Genomic DNA, 22,545 nt, shown 5'->3' on the forward strand with positions numbered 1-22,545 from the left:
ACCGCAAGTGGTTAACTTACACAGGTTTCACTGTACTAGCATGAGAAAAATTCGGAGAACAAAGGGGCTATTCTACCGAAAACGGCCATTTTGTCCAGCAGGTGAAAACTCGTAAATTTCATTGAAAGTACTTATTTAAAAGGATAATGAACAAAGTATTGTTGTTTGAGAATTCATAAACGTAATGTGTGATTGTATAAGCAAAATATTTGTTATTACCTTTTAAAATTATTAACCTTTAGTGAAATATATGAGCTGCTACGTGCGGGGCAAGATGGCACCTTTTTCGTGGAATGGTCCGAAACATAATTTTTTCAACTGTTCAAATTATTATTTCTTAAAAAAAGTAAGGTATGTTTCCTTTACGTTGGAACCTTAATTTTCAAAACCTACAATTTGTTTTGCCATTGTTATATTAATGGAGAAAAAATCTTAACTTATTCATGCAACAAAATTACAGGAGGGTAATTTTCCCACACGTGGTGACGCATTCAAATACATTCAATTTTAAATGGCAAAATCCTCATATATGTAATAGCCAATGGTCGAGTTTAACCCGCGAGTTTTAACTCTGAAACTCGCGTCACGGCATGAGTGTCAACAATGAACGCTACCTACTGGAGTTCAGGGTTAATCCACTGGAGTTACGGTTACAATTTCAACCATCAAAACATCACCAAACAGGCAATGACTTCGTTCAAATGTAGAAGAGTAGAAGCAATTTTCACCCGTCATACCTTGGCGGGTGACTTTCTAGTTATTTAATAAAAACACAACTGTGTCAGGAATATCTTCGTTTCAAATGTAAAGAATTTAAAGAAATCCTTGCTCCTGTGAAATTAAAATATTAAGATCTATGAGGAAATGTTGGTGAAATTACAGATTCTGTGACGGTAGAACGGCCCAGAACTGTAGTTATGCGCTAGTAGAAAATAGCTAGTGGAAAAATCCACCTGTCGCATCGTCCGACAGTAAGGGGAGTTTCGGTTTCTCTGCATAGAGCGACGAGTGAGAGAAGAGTGGGTGGGCGGCGTCTACACACTCTCTTAAAAGAACGCGGCGCGCGTTCCAAAAATGGACAATCGACAAAACGGAAGCAAAGCGGACACATCTCTAGCCAGGTGAGTGAGCTACACGTCCTCCACTTCGTCAATCAGCAGGGAAGGTTCCCTAGTACTCAATTTCAATAAAAGAAATGTTTGTGACATGAATGTATTGTGGGTATAAGTATGAAAGAGATTATTGCTTTTCATCATAAATAACAAACTTTTAAAATGCAACTTCATAAATTCTGGCAGGCAATAAGAAAAAAAAATTATAAGGCCGGAAGGCACTCTATTCCTGAATTTCATAGTCAAAGAAATGCTTCTCGATTTCTATGTATTGTGGCATAAACTATAAAAGGGATAATTGACGTTAATCATAAATAACAAACTTTTAAAATATAACTTCGTGAACTCTGGCAGGCAGTAAGAGAAAAATTATAAGTCAGAGAAGGCACTCTAGTTCCGAATTTCATATTAAAAGAAATGCTTTGTGACTTCTATGTATTGTGGGTGAAACTATAAAAGGGATTATTGACGTTCGTCATGAGTAACAAACTTTTTTAAAATGTAACTTCGTGAGTTTTGGCAGGCAGTAATAAAAAAAATTATTAGACGGGAAAACCGCTATAGCGCTGAATTTCATAGTTAAAGAAATGAGTTGTGATTGCAATGCATTGTGTCTAAAACTATGAAAGGGATTATTGACGTTCATAAGAAATAATAAATTTTGAAAATGTAACTTCATCAGTTCTGGCAGGTAGTAAGAAAAAAATATGTAGGGAAGGCATTCGGTGCTGAATTTCATAGTTAAAGAAATGCTTTGCGATTTCAATTCATCGTAGCTAAAACTATAAAATTGATTATTGACGTTTACTAGAAACATCAAATTGTAATCAACGTAATTTTGTGAATTCTGGCAGGGAGTAAAAAAATACTTCTCATGAAGTTAAATAAACGGTAGTGTCCTTTTCAGACGATTTGAATATCTGTGATTAGTTAATACCTTTCTAATATTGACGAAAGTATAATAGATAATCAGCTCCCCCCTGCCCAATGTAGATTAGGGATAAAATTTGAATCAAATATTTTGAATAGTTAAGGGTTTAAATAAATTTCGTTTCTCTAACTAATCTTAATCCAAGTAAACAAATTTAAACTCTCATTCATTGACAAAAGTTGCCTTATAAGAGTTAAAATTCATACTTGCTCTTTTCCTCCCTTTATCGATCTGTTTTCACTGCAGTTTCTTGTCATAGAATTTTCCTTTTGCTTTCTTCACTTAATCTGTTTCAGAGGCAACTTTTTTACTCATAGACTTTTTTTTTCACTTAGATCATTTAGCCCCCAAATTTATTGAAGATAAATGAACTATTTATTCACATAAATATTTTTACTTCCTTTTACAAAAAAGGAAGTATTGTATTCGCGAAAAAAATTTCACTCAAAAACCTACCTTAATTTCCATTTTACTCACCCCCGAATGAATATTGAGTTTTTTTTTTTCGACTCGACCACACGTGGATAAGTGCCTAAGAACGTATAGACACGCGAAATATCCATAATGATAATTCCCGAGTTAATTACAACGAATTTTGTCGTGACGTATGTATGTACGTATGTATGTCGCATAACTCAAGAACGATAAGTCCTAGAAAGTTGAAATTTGGTACGTAGACTCCCAGTGGGGTCTAGTTGTGAACCTCTTCTTTTGGTTGCATTCGGGTGTTTCTAGAGGGGTCTTTTGCCCCTTTTTGGGGTGGAGTCATTCTTAATCTCATCAAAAACAACCCTGTTGTAAAAATTTCCCCTCCAAGAAAACCTTTAACTTTTCCGCGCAAAAAAGAAAACCTGCATCATAAACCCAAAAACCCTCAGCCATAAAAAGTTATAATATCTAGTTTGCCCGCCAAAGTATCTGCCAAACTATCATCCTCCCTCTCCTCCTTTTTCATCACAGCTACTTCCATTAGAACCTCCTCCCACCTTCAACTCCTCAGAAATATGGATAGATCTTTTAAATTGTTTATCTTGTTTGGTGGGAAGTTTTTTGCTCCCCAAGCAACCACTTCACTATGAAAAACTTCCCGCCAAACAAGATAAACAATTTAAAAGATCTATCCATATTTCTGAGGAGTTGAAAGTGGGAGGAGGTTCTGATGGAAGTAGCTGTGATGAAAAAGGAGAAGAGGGAGGATGATAGTTTGGCAGATACTTGGCGGGCAAACTAGATATCATAACTTTTTATGGCTGAGGGTTTTTGGGTTTATGATGCAGGTTTTCTTTTTTGTGCGGAAAAGTTAAAGGTTTTCTTGGCGGGGAAATTTTTACAACAGCGTTGTTTTTGATGAGATATCACATCTTTTTGCATTGATATTATTACTTTATCTGTATTTTTAGAATTAAGAATTTCAAGTCAGAAAATTTTCAATTGAAACAACGCTGTTTTGTGTTTTTAAGGAACAATAATGGCTAGCCTAATTTTACGTCAAGTTATTTTCTGACTGTTAAGATTCTATGTTCATTTTGCGAGAATTGGGCGGTTTAAATTTTATTGCAATCCTTGTATCCTCTCTGTCGCAAGGAAAACTTCTTGGATAATAAAATACTATATTTTAAATTATATTGTTTTCGAGTATTTTACAACTTCGCAATAAAATCTATTACAGTTTCTTTATTTGACAGATTATTCAACATTTTCATGAAGGTTTCTTTAAATGTTTTACAGCTTGAGGGCTATTTTAATCTAGCAGTTCATTTTTTGTTTAATTGCATTTTTTCTTAAAGCGTGGATTACGTTTTATGGGATAATTTTAATTGTTTGGTGATTTATCTTTTTCTTGATAGAAGTCTTTGTCTTGTTCAATACCTAGTTTTGTTTAAAAGTTCATTTAAAAAACGAAATAACGCATGTTATCACCAAGCGAAAAAAAAAAAACAACTAAGTCATTAAATATTTTAAATTTGAATGTGTCAGAAGATCTATACAACTTTACTCGATGTCAAATCGCGGATATCCCAAATTTGCCATAGCGAATGCGCATGTTGCGCGCGGACTAAGCTCATTAAAAGTTATTGCTTAAATTAATTGCAAAAATTTTTTCAGCTAACAAATTACTGCAAAGCACGGATATCCACACACGTATTTCATATATTTTCAATTCATTATGTGTTGTTTAGGAAAAATCCATTAATTTAGAAAATAAGCAAACCAATAAAAAAGTGCTATTTTTCACTTTCAATTAAAAAGTTATTTGTGCCGTATTCATATGCATACAGTTTCATATAATTTGTCATGTAAAATATTGTAATGGTTTAACCCCAGTTTCGCGACGACATTTAAAATTTCTTCCCTCCATAAATATATCAAAACTGAAAAACAGGGGGAAGGAAATTTCGTATCGGCAAAACTTTGGGGGAGGGGGAGGAGGACAGCATTCTAATCTCATTCATTAGTTTGTTTCTCTGCTTAAGTATAAACAAACAACATAGAATCTGAAAACAGAAAGCCCAATGAGCTAAGTCTGCGCGCATGCGCTGTGGCAAATTTGAGATTATCCGCGATTTAACGTCTAGTTGCAACTGTTAGATATGTTTTAGTCCTGATTGAATTTCATTTCCTAAGACAACTTTGGAATAACTGTTAGATCTGTTCTAACCTTGCAATTGCAGTCCGAGATAAACAAACCCTATGAGCTGAGAGTAAGTACATAAGAATTTAGGGAAAATTAGTGATTTTCAAACTTCAATTACTCCGGCCCATGATGTCCCTGGTTGTTGAATTTTTGTATATGTACTCAGTGGCCCCCCAAGAATATGTATACAAAAAATCATTACCGTAGCTCCCCGGGGGGCTGTGATATAACTCCAGGAAGGTACAATTTGGGGGGTAAAAACGAGGGGGGAAGGGGAGGGGAGTCAAATGGCACAAAAGGCACATCAGTAGGGCACAAGGAATGTGTGTGCGAAATTTCAGCTTGATTTCTTTTTTCGTCTGGGCTGTAGCCCTGTCAAAGAAAGCGAAAACTTTTTTGAACAGCGATTTTATAACTTGAATACCTCCTCCCCCTGATGGTCCAGGGGATTGGATTTTGGTTTACGGCGTCAGGGGCCACTAGAGATTGAGTGTACCAAAAATCAACTCCTGAGGTCTTCATGGGGCTGAGATACAGAGGGGTGAAAAACCCCAAAAACCCCAACTTGTTCTGTCGTGTAATCTTGTTCTTGGTCGCTTTTAGTTTCTTTCGTCTTTGGCGGTGGATTTGCTTCTGTTGGCTGCTGAAGTTTGGTTTCCTTGGCGGGGCGGGACGCTCCCGCATCCCGTGATTTCGATGTAAACTCAAGTGGTGTTATAATTTGGCGGACACTTGGCGATATATCGCTAGCCTTTTGGTCGCCAAGTTTTGTCGCCAACTTGGCGACAAATTTGGAATTTTTTTTCTTTTAATTTGTTTTAATTTGGCCACTGAGAGTAAAGTAGGAGTAAAAGGAAATCATGTGATGCACACATCAGCTCATTTTATTTCCTTCAGAGTCGAATTTTATTGGACTCGTTCTATTGTGATGCTTCAAAAATGCTATAAAAGTGGTACATTTTAGTTAGGCGACAGCAAAAAATATTTGTTTTGTTTTTCATGAATGTTTAAATTTGTGAAAGTCGCAAAAGATTTAAAAAAAAAAAAACTGTTGTTGACGTCTAGCAAGTGAAAGAAAATCTGTTGAAAACATTTCTTCCTGACCGAAAACAAATACATATTTGCCTGAACTTCCTTTAATTTTTTATTTTAATGAATGAACAGTACTCCTGTCCGCAATTCTCTTTTCAGTGATGAAATAAATGTAACCATCTGACAAAAATCGAAAGTTTCCCCTCTTGAATTTTACTGTCTACTTTTTTGAGAAGTTAAATTTTAAAATTGTGTTGGCAAAAGTACATCTGTATAAATTTCGTGACAGAAATTCGATTCTGTATATAAAACATGTTTTCTAAAACTTTATGGAGTTTTCATACAAACATAAAAACTTCTATTAGGGCCTGTAGTCTAAATTAAAATTTTATAGAAATAAGACTCCTGCCAAAATTCTAGACGTTTCATATTTTTTTTTTTCCATAAAAGTTCAAATTTTCCTAAGATTCCTTAGCCCTCATAATATTTTCTTAAACAAGTAAAACTTCTAAAAATAACTGTAGGATTAAGAAAGTTTTTAATTGCAAAAAATACCTTACGTACCTATATTATCTTTAGAAAGGAATCAACGTTTCCATTGCAATCTCGATTAATCAAAATTAACTTAACAAAAGAAACTGATTCTGTATTTATAACAAAACAATAATAATGATATTTATATGAGACTAATAAAACAAAAATGTTAGCCCCCCCCCCCCCCCAATGATGCTCCTAGGACCCGCACCAATTTCTTAATCATGCCCAGATCATAGCAACAATCTATTAATTAAGGCAAATGCATTTTATCGCTCTGACAATAAAAGCTAATGATCCATAACAGTTTATAGCAGTAAGAACGATACCAATTTATTTTGTGACGCTTTGACTGATGTGAAATCATCATGATAATTATCAGAGGTGTGTGTAACAGAGAAAGGACAAAATGTTTGCCTCATGTAGTAATTTGTGATCGCGATTCCACAGCTCTAATAAGATTATTTTAATACTTTTTTCACTCACAAATTTTGTAAGCTTATTTCTCTGTTTCACATATTCCGCTTGGAGATTTGCTGCCCAAAGGGATTTTCTTTCCAAATCCACCAGTTTCATGTTCTCTTTTCTTTTCAGAATTATGGCAACCATGGTGTGCTACAGACTTTTGCCTGCGATTCAGTTATCGTTGGTTGTATTGTGCGCACGAACTGTTAACGGTAAGTTTTTCTCCATTTTATGATATAGTATAACCAAAACCCTCGTTCATCGTCATCAAAAAGCCCAACTGATGACAAAGCGTTTTAAACAAGCCTTTTAACTATTAGGCAACAGTAGTAAAGTTATTGTTGTAGAAGGATGTCAAAACCCCAACTGATCTTATATTACGATAAATTTTGTTTCTACATGTGTCCCTGAAATTTAACTAGAATCTTCTTGACGAACTCAAAAAGAGAAATGTCGCTGTGTGCTCTCATTTTTTCCCGAGATTTGATATTAGAAAAGTAGATTGTAGTACGATAGAACCTTGGTTCGCCCTATTAACCTCTGTTCTTATAATATAGCACCAGAGTATTTGTGAAAAGGATCAGCTTGTGTACTGCTTATGCTGCACATATGTGCACGAACTGTGCGCAGGTGTGGGAAAACCCCCTGAAAACAATGACTTATCAGTTGTTTACCAAAAAGAGATGGGCTAAGGTGCTCAGAGAAAATTCTAAATCTTCAAAGGGGGCCGCGAGTCGAAAAAGTTTGAGAACCCCTGTTTTATATGCTCGAAGATGTTGGCTTCAGGGCCCAAATTCCCAATAGGCAGAGTAGGCAGCTACCTAGGGCGGCAAAAGTTTCAGGGGCGGCAAATTTTACTTTAACTACTTTTTTACTTCCTTTTACAAAAAAAAAGGAAGTATTGTATTCGCGAAAAAAATTTCACTCAAAATTCGGCCTTAATTTCCATTTTGCTCACCTCCGAATTAATGTTGAGTTTTTTTTCAACCCGACCACACGCGGATAAGTGCCTAAGAACACATAAACACCCGAATTATCCATTTTGACATTCCCCGACTTAATTACAACGACTTTTCTCGTGACGTACGTATGTATGTATGTGTGTATGTATACCGCATAACTCAAAAACGGTATGTCCTAGAAAGTTGAAATTTGGTACGTAGACTTCTAGTGGAGCCTAGTTGTGCACCTTCCCTTTTGGTTGCATTCGGGTGTTTCTAAAGGGGTCTTTTGCCCCTTTTTAGGGAGAAATCATTGTTAATTTCGATGTATACTCAACTGGTGTTATAATTTGGCGGACACTTGGCGATATATCGCCAGTCTTTTGGTCGCCAAGTTTTGTCGCCAGCTTGGAGACAAATTCGCCACTTTTTTTAAAATATGATTTCAATTTGGCCACTGGTGGTGATATTTAGAGAGTAAACTATTAAATCACATTAAAATTGCCAATAATGGGAAAACGACAATAAAATTGGAGTAAAAGGAAGTTATGTGATGCACACATCAGCTCGTTTTTTTTTTTTTTTTAATTATTACTCTTGAAGTAGCATTCTTTCATTTTCCATAGTGACATACTTTTCTTGTAATTTAATAATGTTTTCTTTCACTCATCTTCTGAAAATAAAATATTTTTCAAGCATTGTAAAAAAAAAAGGGTGAAGACGAAAAGCGGTGTCGATTGAAGAAAAGCAAGCGCCATTGCGTTTGACTAGAAGCTCCAACGACATTGGAAGTTTACTCAGATTTTTAGTGTCATAGTGAAGTTTATTCAATTATGGTTTCTTCAGTGATTGACGTGTATTTTCCGTTCTACATTATTAATATTTAAAAACTTTTCTGTTAATAGTATTAAGTCTGGGCGGCAAAGGAAAATGAGTGACGAGCGGAAAAGGCTGAATGATTTTAAATGAAGAAAACATGCTCTTAGTTAAAAACCGATGAACAAGAAGAAGTCTTCAAAAAGTTTTTAAAAAATGATACATTTTTCAAATGGGCAGTTTTCAAAAGCAGAATCTTTGGATTCTTTGGAACGCAATCCAATCACAATTTACGAGTGAAATACCATCGAGCAATGAGGAGTGGTAAGAAACGTTAGGTGAGTGAACGTGTAATAACACCAAGGCTTCACTCGATGCGCGTCTTATCAGGCTCAGTCATTTCTCAAAAGATCAAAGGCGCCGACTTGCCCGCAAGAGTGCGCTGTAGTATAACCGGGCGATCCTTTGTTTACATTAGTTAACGTATTATTTCTACTGTTAAAAGGGAGGTTTTTTCTATCTTTAACGTAAAATTTCATTAATATGGTTAACCGACGAGTAGTACAGGGCGAATTGATGCCGGAACGGCGTATCAGTTCTGTTTTTCAGGGGATTTTTTTTTTCTTTTTCAAGAAAGCTGGTCCCAACTCAATATTCAACTATTTCTCATTGGCTTCGCCTCTGGCAAAATATACGGATTCATCCTTGAAGCTTATGTCTTATTTTAAATTAAATTAAATAAATACTATTTGCATTATTTTGGGATTACGCAGGGCCTGATTACCGCACAGGCATCTTAGGCCTGGGCCTGGGGCCCCCTCTTCCGTAGGGGTCAAAATGTTTTTAAAAACTTATGAATCGCAATGAAAAATCATGTATTTTTGTGAAAATAATCAAATTCCTTTTTTGGATAAATGTTAAACATTATTTTAACATTATTTCGCTTTGATTGAAAGCAAAAAGTTCTATAATAGGGCAGAGGAACGACTCGTATACTGCTTCCATTGGCCGCCATGACCAAGCACGGAGACCGGTTTGAGAGAGATTAGAGTGGCAAGAACGGTAGTTTCGTTATGAAACGTACTGCGGCGATAAATGTTTTTTACTGCGTCAAATTGCTGATATTTTTCCTCAAATGCAATTTCAAATGGAAATAACGATGGAATCTGTTGGGAATTTTTGTCAAATAATTTGAGGTTAAACTGTATAAAAAGTTTTAATGAATGATGTATAAAAACATAATGCACTGACAGAATACAGTGATTTTCTACAGATAAATCGGGAACTTTTTAATCAATGCTCAAGAACAACAAAAAACTCTACATATTTTATTAAACAGATTATAAAATAGTGTTTAAATTGTTGGATCTTACTTCATAACAGGGTTGATAAAAATCAGGATTTTTAAAAATATATATATAAAGACTCGGATTTTGTTATTTAAATCGGATTTTTTTTTGATTTAAATAGAATTTTTGAAATTTAAATTTATTTAAATATAGTATTTGATATTAACAAGTTAAAATGCCCAAGTTAGATGTTAAATTAGTTAATTCTTTTCCTATATATTGTTAAAAATTCATAAAATCTAAGTTTGAGTAATTCAGAAATCAGTAAAAAATAATTACACATCAGAGCTTGATAAAATCTTGCTACAATATAAAGTCCCATATCCATATGGGTGTATTTCCCAGACATTTTTTTACAATCAAAATAAATAACACCTTCCTTTTTTCTAAGGAAAAAAAAAAGGAAATATTATGGAATTACATAAACTGAGAGAGAATAAAAATAGCGCAGAACATTGAATTATTTTCTTTTTTTTTTTTGGAAAAATAACACCTGAAATAAAATGCACGAAGAAAAAAGGAAACCATATGCTTCTTGTATTTTAAATATTTTAATAAAACTCATCAAAGACTGAAAAGAAGACTGTTTTTCAGAATTCTTATCTTATAAAACGCATGCATATTTTTTTTTCACTGTTTTGACTTACTGTAAGTTGAGGAGGACTGTATGTTTATTTTTTAGTGAATAAGTAAATAGCTTAACTAGGGTGGTTCAAAAATACATGTTAAAAAAAAAAGTTTCTTCTAGGTAACAGGACACCCGTCAATATTTTTAGATTTGTGGATAGTAATATACCGGAAGAATTGTGACTTCTTATTTCAACTGAAAGAGGGTGCTCAACTCCCTCCCCCAAACATCGTAAGTATGGGGAGGGGGGCGTTAAAAATTACATTGAACTGAAAAAACAATGCTACATATTATGATATACAAAAGTAATATGCATATACATTGCAAAAAAAAAAAAATATTTACAAAGACACAGCTGGGGAAATTAAATGTTTCCAAATTTGTGACATTTTCCATGCTACGACTAATGTTAAATTGAGCACCCTCTTAAAATTTGAGTAAGAAACTGAAACTTTTACAGCATAATGCTATTTGTAAGTCTTTAAAAAAAAATATTTCGCGAATTCTTTCTTTTTTAATGTTAATTGCTACCATGATTTTTTTTAAATATATTTTTCTTGGGTTTCAATTAAATTTATTTAATAACAATATGATTTTTTTTTGTTTTTTTTTTTTTGTTTCTTTTAGTAAGAGTACTTATAACTAATGTTTGTTTGTTCATTGTTTTTCTAATAAAAATACTCTGAACTTCATGTCCATCAAACTCAGCCTTTTGAACTTTTAAAAATTTTATCTTTAAAAATCATGATTTTTGAGAATCAATGATTTTTTTTTTTTTTAAATCAACTGATTTAAATCACTCAACCCTGCTTCATAAGAAAAAAATAAATAAAACTTTTATGCATCATTATTTATTTACAATGTCACATTTATTTTTAACAAAACAAACAGTCTGTAAGATGATCCTCTAATTTTAATAACATGAAACAAATTTATTTGCACTATTTATTACTTCTGTATGTTGTATCCAACAAGAATACTGTGTTGCCTTTGAGTAAACTTCGGACAGATTTACTAAATCACATCACGAAAAAAACGTTAATTCCACATATTTCACTAGCCATCTGTTATCATAGAGTTCGATAATAGTTTGAAACATATTTTTATCAAATGCAAAATTATTCATTTTTGTAAACACTAACACAAGCATGAATAAAGTTTTTTTTTAAATTGCTCATCTAAAAATGTTTAAACTTTGATTGAGTGCGGTTGCTTAGTTTGTGCAACCATAATGAACAAGATTTCACCATTTTAAAAACATAAACAAAGGCGAAAAGCAGAATAAAAATCTTTTAGTCGACTCGAACTCAATACAATGTTTTGTATTCTGCCTCTCTAATTTTTCCCCTTACTGGAACATGGAACTGTTGCCAGATTCAGTCTCTACCCTATTATAGAACTCTTTGATTGAAAGTGATGAATACAAGGGCGCCTTCAAAGCATTGTGAGCCTTGGGCCTCACGTTTAGTTAGTCGGGCCCTGGGATTACGTCTAACATTTTTGAGACATTTAAGGTGAGTTAATATCGAGAACGGTTTAAACATTACTCTTCTAGGAAGGAATCCTTGATGTTTATAAATTATATTGTCTTTTACTGCACATTTAAAAGAGGTATTTAATGACATAATCGGCAAGATTTTAACAATAATCATTTTATTTCACATTATCGGTATGAGTGCAATACATATTTTCTCTTTGGATATTATTTCGTTATAGGCACGTTGCTTGACTTAGTGAGTTTTCTCCCTACCTTGGCGAAAACTGAAAAATATTACACTTACATCATCGTCGGCAAAAATTAAAAAGTAAAGCTTGCATCGTCATAACCATGTGATGATTGCTCCTTTTTCTAATTTCAAAAAATTACACACTATCAATTTCTATTTATGACTCGGTTAACTTATTCAGCTCATTATGTCACACACTGATGGAGAACTTAAATTGATTTGGCGAAATATTTTAACGAGAAATTTCAGAGGTTATAAGCGAGGTAAACGAGCTTTTAAGCTCGTTTTTTATTTGGCGAATTATTTTACTTCGTTTTGATTAAGAATCCAAGAAAAAGACAAAATAGCATATTGTTTCGACAAATAAATAAATTAGATCATCGAAAGGCATTCAAAGTTTTATTACATAATCCTCCTATTAAATGAAACGAGACACGAAACGACTTTAAAAGTAACGACATTTCAGTAAAATGTAGAATGATCCGCTAAACAAACTATGTTTGACAATAAAAAAAAGCTTCATTTTATTGAAACCAAAAAAAAAAAAAAAAAAAAATATGGAGACAACAAATAAAATGAAAAGTAATCGCCCAGATTTGAAATGCATCGTGACGCACATATATGTAATCTTTTGGCGTCAGAAAATTTGACAAAAATTTGCCAACATTATATTTTATGCCATTTAATACTCGCATTAAAATCATGCGGTAATTATCTCGGCGCAAACACGGCGAAAACTTTTTCTATTGCTAAAATTGTTGCCGCAAATGTTTATTCTTCTAACATTTCAATGGAACTTTTATTGTTTTTTAATTGATATATTTATTTGGCAAATTATTTTACACTTTAATTGATCTTCGACTAGATTACCGTAGCGTGGGTGCTTTTTAATACTGTTTAATTTAGAAAATTATATAATTTGAAAAAAAAAAATTTTAAACGCGCCAAATGTTTCACGTATGTTAATTTTTTCAATAATTTTTACTATAATGACTACTCTCAGTTGCATGGATAAAATTTTATTTGATATGTTTTCTACATATTTTTCTCTTAAAATAATTGTATCTCTGTGCATTTTTGGTGCATTTTGTTAGTTATTATTGTGCAAAAATAAAGATATCAAATTGAGTTATTCACCAATTTTAGAATATGTCTTTAAAAAATAACTGATTTTAACTTCAACTTTAAAGTAAAAAAAAAATACTAAAAGCTTTTTGAATGTTTCCATAAATATATTTATCAGTTGTGCTTGAGGAAGCATATGTAATTAATTCTTGCATAATGAAACTAAAAACATTTATTGATCATAGTTCATATGTTTAAAAAACAGTATGAATTCGTGCGTAAGATGTTATGTTTGTTTTTATGATATTGCGCATAATATCATTCAGGACAAAATTTTCAATGAACTTTTTTATAAATTTAAAACAGAAATTAGTCCTTCCCCCCCCCCCCCCAAAAAAAAAACAGCATAACCAAAACATTTTACTCGCATACGTTTTCAAACAGCAAACTTCTTTTTCGCTCATTTGAAATTGTTATTTAATGTATAAATTAAAATAAATAAGACAGGATCAATATTCAATATTGCTAACTCATATTTATATTTATTGAAGCTTTGTAGTTACACCACTCAAATGACTTTGAAAATGCTTCATGCGAAAAATGGAATAGTTTATCACAAAATTTTTTTCATTAACAGAATTTTATATTGATTTAATTAGTACTAGTTAAACACCTTCCTTAGCTTATTATACTCATGTAATTTTGTTTTGAAACGTAATATTTCTTGAAAAAATAGTTACATATTTTTTCACTTTTAACCTAAAACAGCTTTTCAAACATTTTTCTTGAAGAAGAAAAAAAATCCGCTTTAAAATTAAATCAAACACTCTTGAACTCAATTTTGAATATTCACTTTAAAAATAAAGTTATCTGATGTTTATATTGTTAATGTTGCCGTAAAATCCAACAGATGTCGCTGGAGTCTGACCAGGTTTTTTGTTTGATTGATTGGTTTCATACTACAACTTTTATTGAAATGACTGAGCCTGATATGACGCGTATCAAGTGAAGCCTTGATAACACAGAGGAAATTATTTAAATCGTTAATTCATAGATGAAAACTATTCTCAAATTTCCGAATGGTAAAATACGAGCATGCACGAATATCATACATTAATAACACTTAATCGGAAGGAACGTTAAGCATCATTAAAAAACAATTTTGAAAAAGAAAAAAGAATCTAAATGTTGCAATTTTGTCTTCAAATTTTCCTGACCTCCCATTGGGGCATCCCTGAATATAAAGTGCCATCATTTCTTCATAAGCTTGATAGTTTAAATTTCGGGAACACTATTTTGTGCGTTTTTTACTTCCTTTTACAAAAGGGAAGCATTGTATTCGCGAAAAAAGTTTCACTCAAAATTCGACCTTAATTTCCATTTTGCTCACCCCCGAATTAATGTTGAGTTTTTTTTTCGACCCGACCATACGCGGATAAGTGCTTCAGAACGTATAAACACCCGAAATATCCATTTTGACATTCCCCGAGTTAATTACAACTTTTCTCGTGACATCCGTATGTACGTATGTATGTATGTGCGTATGTTGGTATGTATGTCGCATAACTCAAGAACGGTATGTCCTAGAAAGTTGAAATTTGGTACGTAGACTCCTAGTGGGGTCTAGTTGTGCACCTCTACTTTTGGTTGCATTCGGGTGTTTCTAAAGAGGTCTTTTGCCCCTTTTTGTGGTGAAATCATTTTAATTTCGATGTATACTTAATTGGTGTTATAATTTGGCAGACACTTGGCGATATATCGCCAGTCTTTTGGTCGCCAAGTTTTTGTCGCCAACTTGGTAATAAATTTGACGATTTAAAAAAAAAAATTTTAATTTTGTTCCAATTTGGCCATTGGTGGTGCTATTGAATCACATTAAAATTGCCAATAATGGGAAAATGACATTAAAATAGGAGTAAAAGGAAGTCATGTGATGCACACATCAGCTCGTTTTTTTTTTTAATCACGGAAATTTTGCATCTTTTTACTTCCTTTTACAAAAAAAGGAAGTACTTTTTCCCCCCGACCCGACCACACGTGAATATATGCCTAGGAACGTACAGACACCGAAATATCCATTTTGACGATCCCCGAGTTAATTATAACGAGTTTTCTCGTGACGTCAGTATGTATGTACGTATATGCGTATATATCTAGCATAACTCAAAACGGTATGTCCTAGGAAGTTGAAATTTGGTGCGTAGACTCCTAGTGAGGTCTAGTTGTGCATTTTTCCTTTTGGTTGCATTCGGATGTTCCTAAGGGTGTCTTTTACACCTTTGGGGGGGGGGAATCATTGTTTTTGGCTGCCCAGTTTTGTTGCCAACTTGGCGAAAAATTTGGCGTTTTTTTTTAATAAATTGGCGTAAAAGGAATTCATGTAATGCACACATTACCTCAGTTTTTTTGAGCAATCACGATTGCTTATTGTTCTCATTTGACTGTCCTTGGCGTTACGCTGATTTTATTTTCCCTCCGCCTCCCTCTGCAGCACCACCGTCGACCGGCCGGCCGCCTCGCGATGCTGCTCCTCTAGCGAAAACCATCTCCAGGTTGCGTCACTTACTTGCCTACACATACACCTAGACACACATACACCTATACACACGCATACATATAGACACATACACACACACAAACACATACACACAACTACCCACACATACACATACCCCCTCCCACACACACCCTACATACACCTACACACACAAACACCTACACATACACACACAAACACATACACACACACACCTACACATACGCACAACTACCCACACATACACAGAACTACCCAGACACACATACCCCCCCCCCCACACACACAAACACACAAGCCTACATACACACACACACACACACACACTCACTCGTGATTGCGAAAAACATAATTTGAATTCAAAATGTCAAAGTTCAAATTAATTTTTCTTTTCTTTTTTTTTTCTGCCTAGGGGCAGCGTGGAGCAGAATTCGGCTCTGCTGGTTGGCTTCCGAAGCATGACGTATTTCATTCACTTAAAATTAGTTTATACAAATAAAATAGGCCTCTAAGCTCATTTCATGACATTTTTTTTTTTTTATTTAGGTTCAATGAATCCTTGAACTTTTCCTGTTCAGACCTTTCAGCTATTTAAACTATCTGCCAAAGAGAGGATAAACTAAGAATTGAACGTTTTAAATCCTGTTTGAAGTAAATTTTTCGATTTATTACAATTTTGGAACTTGCGTTTTGCAGAAAAATCGGAGGAAGGAAGATCATTTCTGATCATTTAGCGCTAAGAAATACGCATCAATCAACATTTGAAATTAAAAAAACACAACTATCTCCAGCTAGTGCCATAAAAATAACGATTATTATTTAGTAGATGTTTTTCCTTTTGTTGATGAATTAAATTTTTTTCACTTTTCAGCCGATTCCTTTGACAAAGCTGAGGATTTCACCTTTGAAGGAGAGGCGCCGGTAAGGATATTCTATTATTTTATCATTGACTGTTGCACTAAAAACGTTTCAGCACAAGCTAGAAGTATTTTTTTTTTCTGCGACAAAATAATGCTTTTTGATTACGATTATGAATTTTACCCAAAATTTCTCTGCAATATTTATTTGACGTTTTGAGTTTAAACTATAAAACATCATACTCTTAATTAAAAACGATTATATTAGATGAATATGTTTGGCGAAAAAAGTTAAATTGGAGGGGGGAGGGGATTGGAGTTGAAATGGGGTTGTAGGTCTCCCAGCTAGACTTACTGATCTGTTTAGCCAGTAGTAAAACAGGTGCCAGAATGGTTGGTGAGATAAACGCACTAGTAGTGGCCACAGTTAAGAGTATTTTGTGTCTTTTTTAAACTGTGGGTATACAATATTAATTCCAATTTTTTGGCTCAATGAGCGTATTGTAGCCCAACTAATCCTTAATCGTCCCATTTTCTAAAAATGCCAAACTTTTAATTTTTTTCAATTTTTTCAAATTTTATCCATTAGTGGCCACTCCAGAATCTGAAATTTTCAGTAGTGGCCACATGCATGAGTCAGTAGTGGCCATCTGACATCCTTTCCCTAGAATTTACATTACTTACTTTAAATTTAAATAATTGGTGAATAAAAATGATTCAATATGATAGTTACATTAAGTACCAATATATTAATCACATTTTGTTGTAAATTTCTTTTTTCAAAGTACATAAGTATACTTAGGATAAAATAAAAAGTTTTTAGTAGAAAATTTAAATTTGTATTTTTTTTTTTTTTTTTTGTACGCTAATGTAAAAAATAAAGTAAAAGAAAATGTATGTACTTATTATAAGTATTATACACATACTCTTTGGTAAGTATAAACTGAATAATCACTATCACTTCAAAATCATTCATAATATTATAATAGTAAGGTAAGCACACCATTCAATGTAATTCTACGACATTTCGTTTCCGACAACTTACCAAGGCTCATCAATGGATATAGGAAATTGGTAGCATAAGTTTTCAATGACAGGGTTGCCACGCACCTGAAAAGTCATGGATTTCGGTTATGATCGAAAATGGTCATGGAAAATCAGGATTTTCGGCAAAAAAAGGCTCAAAAATCATGGAAATTGACAATTGGTCATGGATTTTGAACTCAAGAACATGCATATTTATCGAATTCTACAGATAAGATTAAATATACGCATCTTGGCCATTTTTTACGCTACTTCGTGTCAATCCCAATTTTTCACATTTCGAAATCCGATTGCATCCGCTTCTTTAATACTCGCTCGTTTTTCTTTTCTATGTGACTTTACCTTTGGGACATTTGTAATTATGTATTTAGCATTATTTTGAACCCTCCTTACATGTCTAATTGTGTAGTTGAGGACTTTTGGACGTCTAATTTTGCCGATCTCATTCAATGGGAAAATTTTAAGTAATCCGTGTTCTTATTGCTTTATTTCAGTGGGGTGGTCCGGAACTAGATCTTGTGGATGCATGTGACTCTGTGCAGGGTTTTGAGCAGCCGCGGTCAGCAGTCAACGTCGACCTCCAGACAGTTCAGGTGCATCCGGAGGCTTTTCTCTTCGCGACTAGGTGCCGGACATCAGGGAGACCCTGCCGAGGTATCGGAGGTGGGTGCTAAATAATATTATGTTGAATTCGTAACATCTCATGGTTTTGACATTTGTGAACAGAACATTACTATTTTCAAAATTTGCTTTTGACAAAAGTGAACGCAATGTATACAAAATATTCAGGGCCGATCCTAGGGAGTCGGCCGCCCGTGTGCAAAGACCTAATGTGCCGCCCCCTCAAGAGTAATTTGCATATTTTGACTTATCTTTAACGTCTATATAAATCTTTCTTTAAATTTCTATGCCAAGTTCGAATTTAAAAACAAGGGGGAGGGGGACAGAAGAATGATCTTATAAAAAGGAAGAAATTTTTTTTGTAAGAAACTCCCTAGGTACAATTTATGTCTTTGAAGAAAGTAATAGGTACCAAAATTTACTAGTCGTAAAAACGCATTTTATAGTAAGATAAATAAATACCTTTGTGCTGTTGTAAGGAAACGAAAAGTAACAACGTATAAAAAGCACAAATTCACAGATTACCATCTGCGAATTTGTGTTTTTTATGCGTCGTTACTTTTCGCATTTTATAGTTTTTCTTCGGTGACATCAGAGCAGGGACTGAGGAAGGAAAAGCGGGGGGGGGGGGAGGTGTCAGGGGAGGAGGATTGCTCCAAGAAAATTATCGAAATTGGCGTATGAAAAATATTTTTAGTTAATCTTTTGTTGTGTTTGGTTGCAATGACAAAAGAGTCGAGTATAGTCAAGGTGCATGGAGAAATTTTCAAAATTGACGTCAAATATCGCAATTTTAGGAACTTTTTCGAGACTTTAGGTGAAAGTAATGTTGCAGTTCTTTCCTAAAATTCTTTCAAAATTGAAATCAGTTTGAAGCTATTTTTTAAGACTGTAGCTTAGGAAGGATCGGCGTTCTTCCCGAAAAATCTCCAAAACTGAAATTTTAAACCCACAATTTTGGGTTACCTTTGTTGACGTTGCAAGAGGGAGGGAGATTTAATCGTCTCCAATCGAAAGATTTCGAAATATAAGTTTAAAACGCAAATTTAGGCCGTCTTTGGTGATCGTAGGGGATCTGGCGGCTGGTAATTTCTCGGCACTATTTTTTCGAAAACCCGTTTTTGGGTAGATTTGAAAACAATAGGGGAAACGTTAAAATATTCCGAACCAAAATACTTTTCGAAATTGTTATCCATTATAGGCTATTTTTGGGAAGGAAGGATTTTGGAGCTCTTAAGCGGATATTTCTAAACTCGCAATTTTATATTATCTTTGGTGACGTTAACAAAATTGGGAAGCTTCTACGGATCTTTCGGATATTTTTCAACATTAATATCTGAAAAATATAACTATAGACTTTTGTACACCTCACCTCGACGGTTGATGGATATGCCCTAGCGCCGTGAAAAGTTACATAAGCCTGGCAGTTCTCCTCCGGAATTCTTTAGAAATATAAGTCCCAAAATCGTATTAGCATTGTTTGATAACGATGGGACTAAGAGCGGGCGGGGGTTCAGTGTGCCCTCCCGAACTGTGTTTTTGAAACTGAAGTCGATTTCAGGCTAGTTTAGGCAGGAAGCTGTGGCTCCACGGAACCGTCTAAAAACGAAATTTTCAGGTATAGTGATTGCATTGGAGAGAAGGGGGATCCAGGGTCTTTCCCCAAAAGTTCTTGAAACTGATGTTTGAAAAACGCAATTTTAGTTTCTTTTTCAATACGTTAAGTGAGAGCGGGTGGAATTAGGGGTTTCTCTAAAGACGCTAATTGAGACTGTCTTTGGTAGTAATGTTTGCGAATGGATTTCGGTGTCCTCCACTGCAAAAATTTCGAAAAATGCCAAAGCAATTTTATATGACGTTTGATGATAAAAAGGGCTGTCATCTGAAAACACGTTTTGGTTTTTGAAGCCAACATTTTTAGGCTATGTTTGATTAATTTAAGGTGGAAGAGGTGAATCAGAGACTTAATTGGGTCCTTAAGATCGATGGCTCAACCAGCGAAATTTTCCGAAAGTAAAGTCATAGAAACGCAATTTTAAGCCTTCTTTAGTTTCGTCAAGGAGATCATGGCATCCTTTTGGATCTTCGTTTTGGAGCTACATTTAAATTTGCTTCCCGGGGCAAGGGCCCTGTCCTACTACCTGATCTGAAACTGCGCAGTTCATTCAAGATTTTAATCAGAAAAACTGTCGTAGTTCGTCATTCATGTATGTTACTCTCAAGGGAGTCGCAATTTTCCACTTTCTCTCCACGCATCCACGATTGTTAAACACAGAGTTTGTTACATATAGTTTGTTGTTTGAAATGTCTGCGAGAGTATCTAATCAGTATAGCTTTTCTTTTTTTAATAAATAAAATATGTCTTCATTGTTTAGGTCTATAAAAGCTTGGGGGGGGGGGGGGGTTAAACATTAGTGGCCGCCCTCAGTGCTCCTTTTAGACGGCACCATTTCATGCTTCAGAAGGGGGCGTTTCCTCTCCCCTGTATCCATGCCTGATTACCGGTTCTGTCACAAACTTTGTAACCAAATGAAGCATGTGTTTTAAGAGTAGATATTAATGGACAATGAACCAACACCATGTTCCCTAACATTCTATTTTTCTTAAACTATGCTATGCTGTCGGGAAATCGGCAGTTACTTTGATAATTGAACATGTAAAATTCAACATATTTATTCTACTTATTATAAGTTATCTTGTGAGAAATTCTTGAGAAATTTTGCTTGATTATAAGAACTATATGATGCGGCCTGCGGCCGCCCCTTGCTTTGGCCGCCCTTGTGCGGCGCACACTCTGCACACCTGCTAGGATCGGCCCTGAAAATATTGCATATATGGTCGTTTGAATTATAAATTATCACAAAAGTCTTAGGATACCTCCTAATATCATGTCAGACCTATTTTTGCTTGGATAAATGCAACAACTCGATGTGACAAAGACTCAACTAAGTTGTTGGAAGTTCCTGACAAAAATATTGAGCCATGCTGCCGCTATATAGACGTCCATAATTGCAAAAGTGATGCGACCGTAGAATTTTTTAAACATACTGAACTCTGTCTCAATTAAGTCCCATATTTATAATTTGGTCACACTTTGAAATCTTTTTAAATTTCTTAAGAGTTTTTTTTTTTTTTAATTAAAATAGTTTTTGCATACAACAGTACTTTAACATATATAACTGTTCTACAAATGATCCATGCATTTCAATCAGTATTAGTAATTATTATTAATATGATAATAAGAAAATCCAACGTGTTATTACTGATACTGAGACAACTGTTTTGGAAAAGCATTAGCAAATTTTATCAAAACTGCCACGTTTTATCAGCACAGACAAACCGGTCATTTGGTCGTGAGCATGTTCTTTAAGCTCAAAATGCATACTTTATGAATTTAAATTACCCAATTACATAAAAATAAATTCACTTGACATTAAGTTTAGCATGCTCGATGAACTACTAGTGAAAAAAATAACAACCTGTGAAATAAGTAGTAGTATAATGGGCAATTTACAGTGTTACTTGTTTCATCGATGTGGCAGCATTGAAACCAGTAATGCTGCATATAGCATTTTAGTGGTGTCAACAGCTAACTAGAAAGTTAGGTCACATGCTACATTGATACTATTTTTTGGGCAGAAATTGAAACTTTTGTCTAGAACGGAATATTTTTTTTTTTCCAGAAGGAGTACAATCTTTCTGCCGGCCAAAGAAATCATGGGTACAAGTGTATGGACGAACCCCTGGTGATGCCTGGAGACCACACTGGGTAGCTGTGGACACCGCATGCGTGTGTTCCATTCGGAGGAAAAGATCGTCTGCTACCCCCAGTTCAGCTGGAAGGCTACCCTTGACGGGAAAGACTTTTCTGCCCTGAAAATAACTTGCTTTGATAACACAAATTTTATGCCATCCTGATAATCAAATATATACGTGTTCAGGTTCATAACCTACTGTATGAACACAGTATTTGTATAAAAACCTAAGTTTTAAAAGTGTTGGTCAAAGGTCAAATAACAAAGTTTTTAATGTGCGGAAACATGTCAGGTAAAAAAAGTCTACATCTAAATGATAAGTATTTTTCCCAACTGAAAAAATGTCATAAATTTAAATCATACCAATGAGTGGACAAAACCTAGGCTTAGTACCCTACAGTGCTTAGGTTAACGTAAGTTTCCATAATTCTTGGGTAATTTTCTGAATGATGATTACATTACCTATCGATAGTCTACTTTTTAATAAGCATTTTGTT

At 34.2% G+C, this 22,545-nt stretch overlaps 1 protein-coding gene across 1 annotated transcript; it reads left to right on the top strand.

Moving 5' to 3' along the window:
- The first annotated feature begins 1,097 nt into the window (after nucleotides 1-1,097).
- LOC129226592 (uncharacterized) lies at nucleotides 1,098-22,373 on the top strand. Its single transcript, XM_054861216.1, has 5 exons — nucleotides 1,098-1,121; nucleotides 6,839-6,921; nucleotides 16,643-16,692; nucleotides 18,167-18,335; nucleotides 21,977-22,373. Exons 2-5 carry the CDS (start codon nucleotides 6,843-6,845, stop codon nucleotides 22,168-22,170), a joined length of 492 nt encoding a protein of 163 aa, XP_054717191.1. The 5' UTR covers nucleotides 1,098-1,121; nucleotides 6,839-6,842; the 3' UTR covers nucleotides 22,171-22,373.
- Nucleotides 22,374-22,545: the final 172 nt, after the last annotated feature.

This window comes from Uloborus diversus, chromosome 7, assembly GCF_026930045.1.
Source record: "Uloborus diversus isolate 005 chromosome 7, Udiv.v.3.1, whole genome shotgun sequence".
Taxonomy (NCBI): domain Eukaryota; kingdom Metazoa; phylum Arthropoda; class Arachnida; order Araneae; family Uloboridae; genus Uloborus; species Uloborus diversus.